At 32.3% G+C, this 15,480-nt stretch overlaps 4 protein-coding genes across 4 annotated transcripts; 2 read left to right on the top strand and 2 right to left on the bottom strand.

Moving 5' to 3' along the window:
- Positions 1-676: 676 nt before the first annotated feature.
- On the top strand, positions 677-8,304 carry NAEGRDRAFT_73398 (uncharacterized protein; the record flags this gene model as incomplete). Its single annotated transcript, XM_002671601.1, has 5 exons — positions 677-1,205; positions 1,257-1,903; positions 1,959-2,565; positions 2,612-3,454; positions 3,569-8,304. The coding sequence occupies 5 exons, from the start codon at positions 677-679 to the stop codon at positions 8,302-8,304; spliced, it is 7,362 nt and encodes a 2,453-aa protein (XP_002671647.1).
- Positions 8,305-11,132: 2,828 nt separating this feature from the next.
- Positions 11,133-11,999, bottom strand: NAEGRDRAFT_73397 (uncharacterized protein; the record flags this gene model as incomplete). Its single annotated transcript, XM_002671546.1, has 1 exon — positions 11,133-11,999. One exon carries the CDS (start codon positions 11,997-11,999, stop codon positions 11,133-11,135), a length of 867 nt encoding a protein of 288 aa, XP_002671592.1.
- Positions 12,000-12,243: 244 nt separating this feature from the next.
- Positions 12,244-13,137, top strand: NAEGRDRAFT_52822 (uncharacterized protein; the record flags this gene model as incomplete). The annotated part of the gene is made up of 1 exon (XM_002671600.1): positions 12,244-13,137. The coding sequence occupies one exon, from the start codon at positions 12,244-12,246 to the stop codon at positions 13,135-13,137; it is 894 nt and encodes a 297-aa protein (XP_002671646.1).
- Positions 13,138-13,867: 730 nt separating this feature from the next.
- NAEGRDRAFT_73395 (uncharacterized protein) lies at positions 13,868-15,370 on the bottom strand (the record flags this gene model as incomplete). Its single annotated transcript, XM_002671545.1, has 1 exon — positions 13,868-15,370. One exon carries the CDS (start codon positions 15,368-15,370, stop codon positions 13,868-13,870), a length of 1,503 nt encoding a protein of 500 aa, XP_002671591.1.
- Between the last annotated feature and the right edge of the window lie 110 nt (positions 15,371-15,480).

The following is a 15,480-nucleotide window of genomic DNA, read 5'->3' as shown; positions in this document are numbered from 1 at the left end:
TTTTACAATAATGAATTTGTAATTTGTGTAATTAAATATTTTCTAGTATTCTTCAAAAAGTCTTCATTTTGAAATGCCTCTTTCTCATCTGTATTTTGTGAAATAGAATTGAGAAATGTCACAATTCAGTAAACCATCCTTCCATTTCGTAAGATCTAGTAAAATAGTTAATGGTTCACTTGAAGTAGCCTTACTGTACCATCTTTATTTATGAAGTGTGGCAATTTGAGTTATGGAATATTCAAGGTGATTCGTGCCTCTATTTGCTTGTACTGTAGTTCAAAATCTTCCAATCTTTTTTGTAATGGAAACTACTTTTTTGAGGCTACTGCCAAGCTTAATATAGGAAAAGTTTTACGAATGCTAAAAGAAATACTGAAACATTGAATTAACTCTAACTGTTAACATGTCAGTATTTTACTTTCTAGGATTACTTTATTTTTGGAAGAATCTAGTTTAACTTATCTTAAACATTTACTAAGAGTTTACAAACACTTTGAAAACAATTTTATAAAACTGTATGCAATGTCATCCAAAATTGCAAACAAGCAAATAAATTGTGACTTGGCATAACTAAATAGAAATGATTTTGAAGTGAGAACCTTCGTTAAAGTAAACCAGAAAAAATTGCCTTGTTGATTTCTGCTTCCGTCATCTTTTTTAATTTATTATCAGCATGTCTTCGGAGGAGAATCAGGAACTCCATCAACAAGCAACGACAACAACAACAGCAACAGAGGAAACAATACCTTCTTCTGTAAATGACATACCTTCTTCATTGAATGTTGCTGCTTGTGATGAAGGAAGGGAAAAAGAAGAAGAGGATCAAATATCGGATAAAGACAATAATAATGAAAAAACACAACCAATATTGGAGGAAGAGAATACTGAAAAAGATACTAGTACTGTAGGAGAAACAAGTCCATTGGATCACGAAGATGAAAATTCTGAAAATAATTTTGTTGATGAAAATTTGACAAACAAAACTGATGATCATCAACATGATCATCTTGGTTCTGTACAACAAAATGGTATTGTTAAAGAGGAAGAAGACAAAAAGGAAGAGAAAATTGTCAAGCCTGATTTGACTCCGAATCCAGAAGATTTACTAACATTTGAAAATGGTTTTATTGAAAAGTATAAGAAAATTAGTGATGTTTATAAAGAAAGGCTAGCCCGACATTCAAACATGCAAGAATTGCTTGGTAAGTTGTCAATTTAAGTGGAATAATTTGGTTACGATATAGACATTATAGATTTAATTGATTGTGAGATTAAAATGTTAGATTTCATCAGAGATCAATATGCCACAGAGTTTGACGAGTACAATATTACAAACTTTAAAAGTGCTAATGCAATTTGGTTTCTTCAAACACATATGGTTTCTATTTTAAATCACACAACATCACTTCATATGATTGAAGATAATGATTTACTTTCAAAAATTGGAGATTTGATTAATGCTGCGATTCGTGATTATATTTATATCAAAATAACCTATCCTTTCGATCTATTTCAAAAGATAATGGAAAGTCAAGCAGAACAAAAGTCAGAAAAGACTGAAAAGAGTTCTGAATCTCTTGAATTGGAAGAATCTAAATCCTCATCCCAACTCAGCGAAAAGGAGAAGCAATCACAAATAGTTCAAAAAATTAATCTCATATCAAAATCACTTGTTCTTGGAGTTGATGTTTGTAGATCACTAACCTTCCAAAAACATGAAATTTATTCAAAAAATCTTGTGTTTGCAAGAGACAACAAAATGGCAACAAATGAGTATAATCACTATATGGAATTAATTCAAAAGCATCCACAAAGTACATGGAATGAAGATTTTGCAAACTGTATTGTCTCCACTCCAAAACCAAAAGGAGAAAATATTCTTTCCAAATTATGTTGCAAGGTTAGTTTCAATTTTTATTACAAATCATGAATTTAATAACCTTATCTCTAAATAGTCAATTAACATTTTTGCCCAAAACGGAGGTTATTATTTATTTAATGAACTTTTGAAAAAATACAAAGATTTACCAATAAGAGTAATAGAAAAGATTATTGATACAATTTCCTATCAATTAGCATTTCTTGATCAAAAAACAAAAGAAACTTTTGTACCTGAAATTATCAACTCAATGTTTATTTATATAGATTCTCTTTCGGATGAAATGTTGAAAATAGAAGAGAAATTCAAAGATTTACTATCAGTTTTCAGAACAAAAATCATCTCATTATATTATAACGATGAGAAGAGTTTAGAATTTTATGACAGATTGAAATTGCAATATTTTTATAGGTTATTGCATTGTCACTCAGTTGAAAGAAAAATGTTGGGAATGAACGAAATTAGATCTCATGTAGACACTCTTATCAAGGCTGACCAAATGTCAAAACAGGGAGGATCTAGTCCACAGTTAAATGGATCTAATGATTCTAATATGTCATCTGTAAATATATCAAAGAAAGATTTACATATTAGAATTTTTATAGCATGGTCGAGTGAAAAGAAATTACTAGGTTATTTATTTGAAACTGATGTACATAGAGAGCTTGTAAGACAATCTTTATGTAAGTTTTATTTATCAAATCACAATAATACTTAACATATCAATAGCAATACTTAAATTATTAGCCCAACATAAAGGGTTCTCGAGAGAGGAACTTGACTTGTTGTGGAATGCCTCTGTTGACAAGCACGAGGCAACAGAAAGATTAATTCTTTCTACTCTCGCTGGTTTTGTACCATTACTTTCCCTTAATGATATTCTTTATTTATATTCAAAAATTGAAGCTATTCCAGTTGAAACAATCAGCAAAAGAGATCACATGGTAGATTTCCTTTCTCATTTTACTATTTGTGCTGTTAATTCATTTTCAAAGTTAAAAGAAAAGAAAAAGAACTGGTTTGCTCTCGATTTACTTTGGAAACTAGCTATTGGCGGAAATAGAAAAGCATTTGAATGTCTTTCAGAATTATTCAAACAAGATTGTTTTGAGAGTATTAGAAAGACATACCTGTTAAACTGTATCGATATGCTCAAGTCAAGACACAATACATCAGGAACCGTATCTCTTATGAAGACATTGTTAGCTACATACTCCCTTCAAAAGAGAAAGAAAAAACAATCAACATGGGGTGTAATAGCATCTATTAACGAAAAAACAAATCTTATGGATCACTTTTTTACAAACTTTGAAATCCAATTTCCAAGTGACATGGAAAATACCAGTCAGACAGACCAAGAACTGAGGGATCAATTAGACTTTTTGGAGTTTGTTATTAGAAACTCTCCTATTACCCTTTCTGTTAAAAATTGTATTGTTTTATGGACTCATGGTAACAGGGACATTGTTATGGAATGGATGGCAAAGATGAGAGAAAATTATTGTGAAGATTTTACCTCTTTTGATGATGAAACAACTAGATTTGTATTTGAAGAGTTAGTTTGTTCGCTGAGTAAGTCAGAGTCATTGTATAGTGGTATTTCAGAGAATTATTTCAACTGCTTCCGAACATTCTTTAAAGCTGTTAATATTATTGCAAGAAGATTGGAAATTATTTATGAAACAGTTGGAGAAAATGAAAACATCATTATCATTGAACAACCAAACTCAGGAAAGAAGTTTATTTCTAAAATCATCACAAAAGGAAAAGAACTTCTTGAGCCTCCTGTTCCATCACAAGAGATGGAGGAGGATCCTGTTCCTGTTGTAAAGAAAATTAAGAAAATAGATGTGTTATCAGATGATTTAATTGGTTTAGTACACTTTTGGAATTTAATTTTATCTGTGAAAGATCAAAAGGTGTTAAGACAGGCAATAGAATGCTTGAACAATTACAAGACAGGTTATGCAAAAGAGTTGAAACATTTTATAGCTGACTATAGAGAAAAGTTCATTGCAAAATGTATGGAACTTCTTAAACAGTACAGTAGTCCATCTAAGAGAAAAGACGCCTACATTTGTAACATCATTAGTCTTATGATTGATTATATTGTAGTAGCAAATCAAAAGAGTGGTGGAGGAGGATATAAAGGCCACGGAATTAGTTTCCTTGGATATCCAATCACTTTGAAGATTAGTTGCTACACAAATGAAAGTTTTGTCAAATCGGTTTCTTCAAAGATGAAAATATATGAATTGACAAATATTATTGCCTCTGAACTCGGTGATGAATCTTCGGCCCATTTATTAAGATTGGAAACTGAGAAAGGTGAAGATTTATCATGTTACAAACACAAAACACTGGAAGATCTTGGTTTAGAATCAAGTGCTGAAATTTATGTCAGACCAATTTCATCAAGAGATATCACATTCTCCCTAACGAGTAATGCTTTGAAAGCTCTTGGAGTTCCTGAACTTGGTAATGTTTTCCTCTCTAGAAATAGATCTTCAGCAAAGAAAAGTAAGAAGCAAGAAGGAGGATTTTTAGCATCTTCTACTCATAACGATGATGGTCTTGATGAGGAATATGTGATATTGAACTTGGAGGATGGATTGAACCCTGCGAGCATTCTATCAAAAGAAAGCCATTTCTCGCTATTGTTCTCTCTTCTTGACGGTTCAAGCAGTGATGAGGTAGCCAAAAAGGTTTGGATGTTACTAATGCATTTACCTACAAATTATGCAATGTCCAAAAACATCTTAAATATTGAAAACATGCAAGGTAATATTAATTGGATGGAAATTTTACCAACTAACAGTACCCACAAGCTATTATATTGTTTACAAATTCTTGATTCAAAGTTTTCCAAAAATTTCGTTCCTGGATCGAAGATGTATGACAACTTTGTGAAATATGGAGGTTTGAAGCATCTTGTGGATGGATTGTTATGTATTGGAAAGAGTTATAAGAATCCTCTCCAGAAACAATGTGCTGCTTTACTATTGAAGATCTTGAATAAGTTTATTCCAGAAAATAATGAGAGATTGAATGAAATTTTACTCAATTTACTTGAAACTTTAAGAGTATTAATAGTAGAGGAAACAGAAAAAAGGGTGAATAACTCTAATCTTTCTGATTCATCTACCACACACAGACCTACTACCTCTTTCCAATATAATCCTCAATTTACTACAACCTCGGAGTATGCCCACTTTATGCTTTACGACTTTGCCTTAACTACCATTCTTAAAATAACATCATCCAAACCAGATTTATTACAACTACTGCTCACTCATGAAACAACATTGAGCACTACAAAGAGTCTCCTATTCTCTCCTGATGCCAATATTAGAAAGAAGTTCGCCAATACAATTTTGGAATTATCTTCTTCCTCTAGTCAAGCTTCAAGTTATTTTATTACAACACTCTATAATATAATGATGACTGAGGACATTGATTTGTACAAGGATAGATGCGATGATTATTTCCTTTTATTGGAAAATTCTATTATGAACTCTAAACATTTTACAGAGATTTCACAAGAGGAGGTGTTTACCATAGTTAAAAAGATATTTGATAGACCAATTATTGAGGAGAATAATACCTCTGCTGCAGATCAAGTTTTGATTGGTTACTTTAATATTGCAAAGGCTCTCATAAGAACTTATCCATTCCTTAAGCAAGAATTACACAAGCATATCAAGGATTTGTTTTTGAATGGTTTGTTTGAGGTACCAAAATTAACTGATCAAACAGATAATTTGCCTTTACCAAAATGTAAAACAAAAGAAAGTAGGAGTGCAACATTCAATTTTTTACAAGAAGTTGTTGATGGTTGTCCTGATAATTACTTGGAAATTTTACAGTTATTAGAAGAATATATTCGAGGTTGTGAACAACCACAAAATTGGCAAGTCTACCCAATCTACCAAGAAAAGAAGAAACCATTCGTAGGATTGAAAAATCAAGGAGCCACATGTTATATGAACTCTTTACTTCAACAATTCTTCATGACTATTCCTTTCAGAAAGGAGTTAATCACTGTTAATACGGATGAACTGCCTACCAACGAAAAACTTCAAGAAAATGTTTCTTTGTTGAGAGAGGTCCAGGATATGTTTGCCTTCTTAGAGTATGGACGTAAGAAATTCTATGATACACGACCATTTTGTAGGGTTTACAAAGTTGATGGCAGACCTGTTGAATGCTCAACTCAACATGATGCCAACGAGTTTTTCAACTTATTTATGGATTGTGTAGAAGAAGCATTAAAGTTCTACAAGAAGGATTATCTCCTGAGGGATGTTTATGGAGGATCTCTTCTCCATCAAATTATCTATGAAGAAAATATTTCAGAGAGACCAGAAAATTTCAATATTATCAGTTTAGAAGTTAAAAATAAGAGAAATATTATGGAATCCCTAGAATTGTACTGTCAAGGTGAAATGCTCGAAGGTAATAATCAATATTTCAGCGACAAGCTTGACAGACATGTAGACGCACTCAAAAGAACTCTTATTAAGGATCTACCTAATGTTCTGATTCTTCATTTGAAACGATTTGATTTTGATTTCAGTCTAATGGTAAACAGAAAAATCAATGATCGTGTGGAGTTCCCACATTTATTAAATATGGAACCGTATACAGTAGAAGGTATGGAGAGAAAGGAAAATAGAGGAATCTACGACATTCCGCCTCCTCATAGACCTGACGATTACTACCAATATAAACTAGTTGGTGTTTTGGTACACTCAGGAAGTGCTGACTCTGGCCACTATTACTCATTCATAATGGATAGAAAGAATGAAGAAGAGAAGTGGTACGAATTTAACGATGAAGAAATTAATCCATTCGATCTTAACAGAATGGAAATGGAATGTTTTGGAGGACTGGTAGAACATAATATTTCAGGAAAAAAGACATCCCTATTCAGATGTAATAATGCCTACATGTTATTCTATCAAAGGGTGAGCGTGCTTAATGCTGAATCATTTGAAACAAAGGAAACTTCAGCTATTCAACCAGCCTCTTCTGTAATGACCCAGGTTTGGAAGGAAAATGAAAAATTCTATCATTACAAGAATATTTTCGATGAATCTTTTGATTCATACTTGTTTGGTAATTTAAGTACCTACCAGAGCAATGATTATGCCATGGTGTTGAGAAACGTTCAGCTATCATGTAATTATATCTTTGGATATTATATCAGATCTTACAATCCAAAGATTGTTAAGTGGATTACCTATTTGAAAGATACTTTTGAAAAACATAGTAGAATTGCAAAGTGGTTCCTAGTAGAGTTTGCTAGAACAGATAAATGGAAGATAGATTCTCTACTGATATGTCCATCCCAAGAAATACGTGATTCTGTTGTGGATTTAATAATAGCAACTTTGAGATCACTATATCCAGTTGAGAATCTATTTGAGTATTTTGAAAAGGAGGAATGGAGATTTACCACTACAAAGACCATGAACAATTATCCTAATTTTGATGAGCCAATGGAAGTAACAGAAAAAGACTATGAATGTTCTTCAGGATTCTTTATTGATTGCATGATTGATATGTTGAGCATTGTTCCACAATTCCACAAATCTACAGCTCATTATTTCAGATTATTGGAAGATATTGTTTCACTTGGTCCAATTTCTTACAGATTGTTGTGTGTTAAGAGACAATTAGTCTCAAAACTTGCTCTAATTTTGGGTGGACTATTACCAAAACATCAAAACGAAGGCGAACCAATTTACTTTAATTTTAATCCAAAATATTCTATTGTTACAACTTTTGGACAATTATCAGTTGCTTTTATAATTAGAATTTTCAGTATCTTGGTTAGAACATGCTCTGCATCTACCACAGCTAGACCTCCAACAATTATGGACACTGACCAAGAGGATTCCATTACTGGAGTAATTGTTTCCTCTGGACCACTCATTAATCCAAATCCAAGAACCGAACCGTACGCTTATAGTCTTTGTTCATCAGATAAGGACAAACTATTCCACAGACTCTTCTTCAATCATTTAGTCAACATGAATATCAGATTGCAAGATATTTCAGCCATGTTATGTCATTGGTGTTGGGATAGTATTTCTATTTCCAAAAAATTCTGCGAATTGTTTATTCAATCAATAATTGTTAACTCGGCAACTGAATCCTCAGACTCATACTTCCTTGTATTCGATTCATTGTTGACTATTGAGGATTCTTTACAATCAGAAAGAGTAGGATTTTGCTTGGATCAGTACTTTGATTCATTGAGCAGAATGACAGATAATAATTCATTACTTTACTGCATGAAACATTTGGCAAAGATTGACAGGATGAATGCGTATACAAAGTCTTGGTGGGACAATAACTTTAAATCTATTGAAACAATCACATCGAAAAAGGGATGGACCATTGAAAGAAAGCAATAAATTATTTATTTTGTATTTACAGAGTTGTTGGATAATCAAGTTAGTTTAATTGTCTAGCCTCGAATGTTCTATATTGGGGAAGATGAAAGGATGGAGTAGATGTTTTCTCGTAAAGTTTGGAATCTGGTTGGGTTTTAAGGGTAGAGGACAAATTTTGAAGCAAATGCACAAAGTAGGTCCATGAAAGTGAATAATGAATTATAGAGTCAACATGCGTTATATTTGTCGAATCCACTTCAATATAAGGAATTCCAAGAGTGTCAGCAAATGGTTGGTAATGTTTGTTTCGATTTTCTAAATATTTCTCAACATCTTGAGGTTTTAGCAAGTCATGTTTTGTACCGACTAACACAAACTCTGGCATGGTATCAATTTTTAAATTTCCTGAAACAACTTGATTTACCCAAGTTTGCAACTTGAAGAAGGATGATAAATTCGAAACGTCAAAAATTAGAATCAAAAAATTGATTCGTCTAAGGAAATAAGGAGGCATAGTTGTCACATCAATACTCTGGTAATTATCCCAAATTTGATAAGAGCTGGAATTGTTCATCTTGTTAGAGTTATTGGAATGTAAGACAACATTATCGTCTAAGCAGTTAGCTTCTGATTCAAAATTTTCAATCTGAGAACGGAAAGTATTAAAGAAGGTAGTCTTTGACATGTTATGATCGCCAACAATAGCAACTCTGGCAAATGCATCTTTTGCAAACCTCTTTTCATTTCTTTTTCCAGATGGTGATGTATTTGCAGGTTTGAACAAGTCGTTCATTAACTTGAAAACTGAAAATATTTGGTCACAATCAACTTTTCCATTAGCTTCTTCCCAAAGCTTTATTTCCTTCAAAATAAAGTCTTTGAGAGTGTCTAACTTTTTAATTACTTTAGTGAGATCATTGTACTCACAATGTTTCTTGTTCAAATATTGTTCGTTAAGGGATATTTGACATTTACCACTAATGGCATATTGTGGAACGTCATATTTCTTCTTATTGATACTCGCATTACTAGAATTCAATTGATTCACAACCAACTCTACAGTCATCATTCTTAAAAATTGAATTTTTGACTTGAATCCTCTCATCTTGTAAATTGATTTCCACTTTCTCTGACATTGCATCAATACAGAAAGAGTGTACAAATCCGAGTATTTGAATATTTCATACCACATTTCAGAGGGAAGGAAAAACTTTTTATCATCAACAACCAATGTAGATGAAGGTGTCGGAGTTGACATTCCTTGGTCATTGCAAAATAAACAATCACATTGCTCAGCAGAAGGGTGGTGGTGATGATGATGATGCGAGACAATTGTGAGTGGTTTTAAATTATTTGGTGATTTCAGAGGGGAGGACATTGAAGAAGATCATGTATTGTTGTTTTTCTTCTTAATTTCTGTGAGAGAGAGGAGAATTTCTAGATAATATCAAAATTCAAAAATTGGAAATTGATAGAAGTGTAATAATTATTAATTAATAGCAAAGGAGGAGGTGGAAAAACAACTTGTTTCGTTCTTTTAAGCATGTATTATATTCAGCGACTACCACGGCAACAGGAGGAGAGAATCACACGAATTTCCAACCATAAATTCCAATCATCAATTACATCAAATACTTACCTTTAAACCTTCTTGATAATAATAAATTTGCTACTATATATTGAATCTTTCAAAGATGAACCAAACACGCTCCGATATAAAGCCAATAGAAAGGGTTTCAAAATAACAAAGAGAGAAGTTTGTGTTCTTCAGAGTTGAGGTGAGACCAAGGAGCGGAGGCAGATATTTTTTGCAAGCCTAAATTTATCTGATTTTTGCGTCTGTTTGGAATTTGAACATTTTGCAAACAGGCCAACAGCAAGCTTTGTCGTTAAGGTTCATATTCGGGTGGATTGATACGTGATGTATTAATATTAATATTATAATCAGGTATTGAGTTTACAATAGATTTTTTAGAATTGTGAGTTATTGTCCAAAAATGATTGTTGTATGAAGGTTTTATTGAGTGATCAGCCTCTTAGATTGTTGGATTTGACCTTTTTGGTGTGGCCACGATTCGACTTTCCTTGTGAATTGGAGTTCAAATGATTGGAATTTCTGGTATTTGAATTATTCTCAATATTCATAACAGTTTTCAAGTGAAATATTAAATCATTTCTTAGGGAATTGGAATTAGTCGAAGCATTTCTAACGTTTGATGATTTCCCTCCATTTTTCTTTACGGCTCCTTCAACAACTGTTTGAAAAAACATCAAGAAAACAAGTGACAATGTCAATAATAGACCAATGAAAATGAATCTCTTCATGATGTTGAGCTGTTTTTTTTAATGTTGTAGTAGTTCAATATGTTGAAAGCATGAAACAGTATTAATAATCAATAATAAATAAATATTAAATAGTTTATCGGAATTATTTACAAGAAATAAATTTTAAAAAAATGGTATGTTTTGTTTGCTGGATTTGTATGGAGAGGATTAACTCACCATTTAGTCGATGTATGTGAGGATTAAAAGAGCAAAAACAACAGTTTTTTTACATTGTGATCCTATTGATACAATCTTACAATTGAAGGAACGTATTGACCAAGTTTTAAATATTCCTGTTGATCATCAAAGATTATTCCGAGGACTTGAAGAGGATGAAGAATTACAAAATTCAACAACACTGGAAGAATTACAATTGGAAAAGGCACATTTAGGACCAATATTATGTTTGACTTGTTTTGATGATGACCAACAAGTTTGGGAAAGTATTAATATTCCAAATCCTGCTACTGAAGAAGTTGAGGAAGCAGAAGACGAAGAATAATTGTGTAAATAATAATTGGAATTTATTTGAATAGTTTTTTAGCAAGAATTTGAACATCTTGTTGTGTTTTGATTTCTGCTTGTGAAACTTTTTCCTTCAGTATCTCAATATTTTGTCTCTTAAGCTCATTATCCCTCTTCTTTTCAATTATTGTATTGAAACTGGATTCAATCCTAGATTCCATTTCAGCTCTCTTTCCTATCAAATGTTCAATATCTGCATCAATGGATTTGTTTAATTTTACAATATCATCAAAATCATTCTTTTCTTCATTCTCTAGTTGTTTGATTTCGCTTTCTCTGACTTCAACATATTGCATTATTTTACAGTAAATAGTTCTATAGTGTTTGAGTTTTCTCCACAGTAAGTCTCTTTCATTACCACCTTCCTCAGAGAGAGACAAATCACCAAAATCATAGGAAGCTGTAATATCCTCGCTAATAAAATCCAATGTATCTTGTCTCGTTACATTCCACACAGCAAATGATTCATCAGCTTCCGATTTTAATTCAGTGTTATTTTCCTTTAAAGTTTTTATATTATTTTCCTTCTGACTAATTTCATAGTCTAAAACGAGTTTCTTTGCCTTATATTCCTTAATGATGGCTCTCAGATTTTCCATCTCCCTCCGATCATTCTCAGAGAAACTACTATCAATTTGATCAGCACTAGCTGTTGCAACAGATTGATTAAGTGGAGCCTTATTCGTCGGTTTAAATGGTTTATACTCATCTGTTAATAGTGAAGAAACAACAGATATTGTATCGCTCAATTCAGGTTGTGGATAATTAGCTCCAGCACCCGATGATGATAAGAGTGATGATAATTGAGCCTGTTGTTGGGATGCTTCATATTGACTCGAGAATGAGGCTGACCTTAAATTCCTCATTTTTTTTATAATGATAGAAAAACACATTTACATTGTTACTCTTTATCAATTCATTATCATATTAGAATTTGATGTCTTTTAAATAAATGTTCAATAATCAAATAATAATTATTTTACTTTTATTAAAAATTCAATCAAAAAAAAAATGCTTTCTTTTCTTGATAGGGCAGGCTTCTTTCATAACAAGGCTGTATTTGAACCACTACTCCGAAAACATGGTATCAAGGCTTCAAAGATAACTGCAATGATAAATGCAGAAATTGAATCGGAGGGTAATGATAAAATTCTTCCATTTAGAAAAGTGAGAATTGCTGGAAAGAAGGAACCTATTTTAAAGCAACCATGTACTGGGTCGTTATTAGCAAATAATACTAATTTTACACCTCGTAGTATTTTAGAATTACCAGGATCTATGAGAGGATTAAAAAAGGTGGATGCCGAAGAAAATGTTACTAGTTATTATGATGTTAATAGAGTTTGGACTGATAAGAGCACAGAAGTGATACCAAAGTTATCAGATGATGATGCTAACTATTTGTACAAACAATTATCGGAAACATTATCAGAAAATCAAATCATGTTTTTCAGAGATTTATTCATGTCTTTGAAAGTTTATCATGATGATGGTACTGGTATTAGTGCTCCTCAATTATATCACAAAATTAGATATTTCATTGGTACTGATAGAATTTTCAAAGCAACACCAAAGTTGAAGGTTGTAAATGCAAAACAATCTGGAGGTTTTGAAGAAAAGAAGAATGCCACAAGTGAAATTTTCGATCCAGATGCAAGTTATGCCTATGATGTTGATTTGGAATTATATATTGATCCAAAGATTGTGGATAAAAGTGTTGAAATGGAAAGAGAAGTTGAAGGATGTTTGAGTTTTAAGAATGAATATTTATTTTTAATGAGAAGTAAGGAAATTGAGGTAGAATACATTAACATGTTCGGAGTTAAACAAAGAAAAACATTAGACGGATTTTCTGCTCGTGTTTTCCAACATGAATTCGACCATCTTGAGGGAATTAACATGTTTGACCGTGTGGTTGACAAGAAAAAGGACAGATACGTATATGGTGAAGATGTCTACAATTATCTGGATGAGCTTGGTAACCTGCGGCCAGAATTTAAATAAATTATTCATCACAAGTTGGTTTTTCCATTTCAGCTCTCTTTTGAAGTTTATCAATGGCTAAGAGGAATGAACTGGCATCACTTGTTGACAATTTTAAGAATTTTGTCATGTATTCTATAGAACCTCTTTCCAATAAATCAATTCCAGACCATCCTTCTTGTTTAATTTCTATTCAGTTAAAGTTTAAGTGTGAACATGTGTTTAGGTTGGACAGAAAAGGAAAATAACCTACTTTTTATAACCTTCTTTGAAACCAAGTCAGGATACGAAGATAAAAAGACACACACGTTGCTGTGTGACCACATACTAACATTAGGGGAAGCTTTCACAAGTTTTTCAAATTCATCCATGGAGCTGGTCATTTCGTTTAGTTTCGTTGTTTTTTTTCTATTAGCAAGTAGGTTGCGACATTGGATTTATGTTAAACACAAATGCAGAGGTGACACAGCACGAATCTCACCGAATTGGTTTAATCCTTTTGATTCCACTCCGCCAAAAATACTACAGTTAAGTTGTACGAAAAGATTATAACAAGGATATTCGAAAGGTTAGGATTGTAATTGAGAGATAAGAAGTGAGCGCTGTTATTCAATGAAGAGAGGACTTGTAAAGATTTTAAAGATTTTTTAATGTTGGAGTCACGACTATTAGAAATCTTTCGAATAGTATTTCGCATCAAAGAACTAACTCCTTTACAGTTTTTTCTTCAAGCAACTCACACAACAATAGATTATTCTTCTAAGAATGCGGAAATATCTTTCAATACGTGAACATCTTTTTCAATGATTGATTTCTTCATTGAATTGAAATCGCTGAAATTGTAAAGTTGTGAATGATAACTTTGATTTCTCCTTCTTCTTAATAATTCAAGAATTTGCTTTTTGGAAAAGTTTACAAGTGACGCAAAGGATTCACCTCTCACAATTTCACGATTACTTTCTAATAAAGCTAGAAGAAATAAACTAAACTCTTCTGAAACATCTAAGAATGGACAATCAACACTTAGATAACGAAGAAAAAAGTGATAGAAAGTTTCAATTTCGTCCCAGGTCCTATCTAGCTTTAAGAAGAAAGTTTCGTGACTTGTTTCTTGTGAAATACAATTCGAAATGGGACGAACCCATTTAGGCTCATATCCAATACTGTTTAAATAATTAGACAATGCCTTTTTGATTGGTGAAACCATTACTAAATCAACTGGAATATTAAATTCAAATGGAACAGGTCTATTATCACATATGCAATCTAATAAAGTATTGGAATCTCTATTCGAAAGTGAAATATTCAAATAGCTCAATAAACTCTTTGCATAGTGTCCAGTGTTACACTGTTCATCATTATAACACATGCTGGCATTCCATTTACAATTAAAATCTATCAACTTTTTCATGTAATACTCAATTTGCTCACTCTTTCTACAAACTAGGAAAGACGAACGGAAACAACAAGTTTCCAATTCACTACTGTAATTCAGCTCTTCAACTTGGATGAAACCATTCTCTGTCCATTCCAAAGTGTGTTTACCAATTAAAATAATCACTTTGAGTGGAAATTCATTTCTACGAGCCAAATGTTCCTTTTCAAGTTTCGAATTGAAACATTCCTCAAGAACACTCTCATGTTCTTCATGAATGAAATACAGGGAGAAACGATAATAATTCACCTTATCATTTCTCATGTGTCTCTTACTAATCTGTAAGAATTGCAAAAAATAACTGTTCACAGTGCTGGATAATAACAATTTGGCAAATAGATAGTTATTGGAAAGATCTAATGCAAATGGACTAAAGTAATGAGAAAGAGTTTCTAATAAGTGAATAGCCTTGGACCAATCAAAGGTTTGGAACCACTTGTCCAATTTTTGAAAGAATGGAATTCCCATCACGTTTAGACATTTTCTCTCAGATTCTTCAACTTGCTTTACCAATTGCGAATTTCTCCTCTTTAACATTTCGCTGCCGATAATTTGCAAATATTTAGAATGAATATTCGAAAAGACCATTTTCCTATCTCGTGCCATGTACATGTTAAATTGTTGAAGCTTTTCAATTTGTTTTTCAATGAGTCGTGAGAGAGATTGCTTGGTAGAGAGCTTTCGTTCGAGTTTCTCCATGAGGTACTTGCAAGTAAATTCGTCCTTTACTAGAGCATCATTTGATAAACGAGGCAAATCTATCAGAATCACAACAACATGCTCTGAGAATTGTCTTGGAATTGGTGAAACATTAACCATTCTTCTTTTATAGTTTTTTTGGAGGAACATTAAGAAAATCGTGATTCAACATGTCGTTTACAAGGAAAGATTTTGATGCAGAAGAAAACATGTTGTGCCAAAACACAATT

Source organism: Naegleria gruberi (assembly GCF_000004985.1).
Source record: "Naegleria gruberi genomic scaffold NAEGRscaffold_60, whole genome shotgun sequence".
In the NCBI taxonomy this organism is placed as follows: domain Eukaryota; phylum Heterolobosea; class Eutetramitea; order Acrasida; family Naegleriidae; genus Naegleria; species Naegleria gruberi.
Note: the sequence above shows the minus strand (reverse complement) of the source record. Positions and strands in the feature narration are given on the sequence as shown.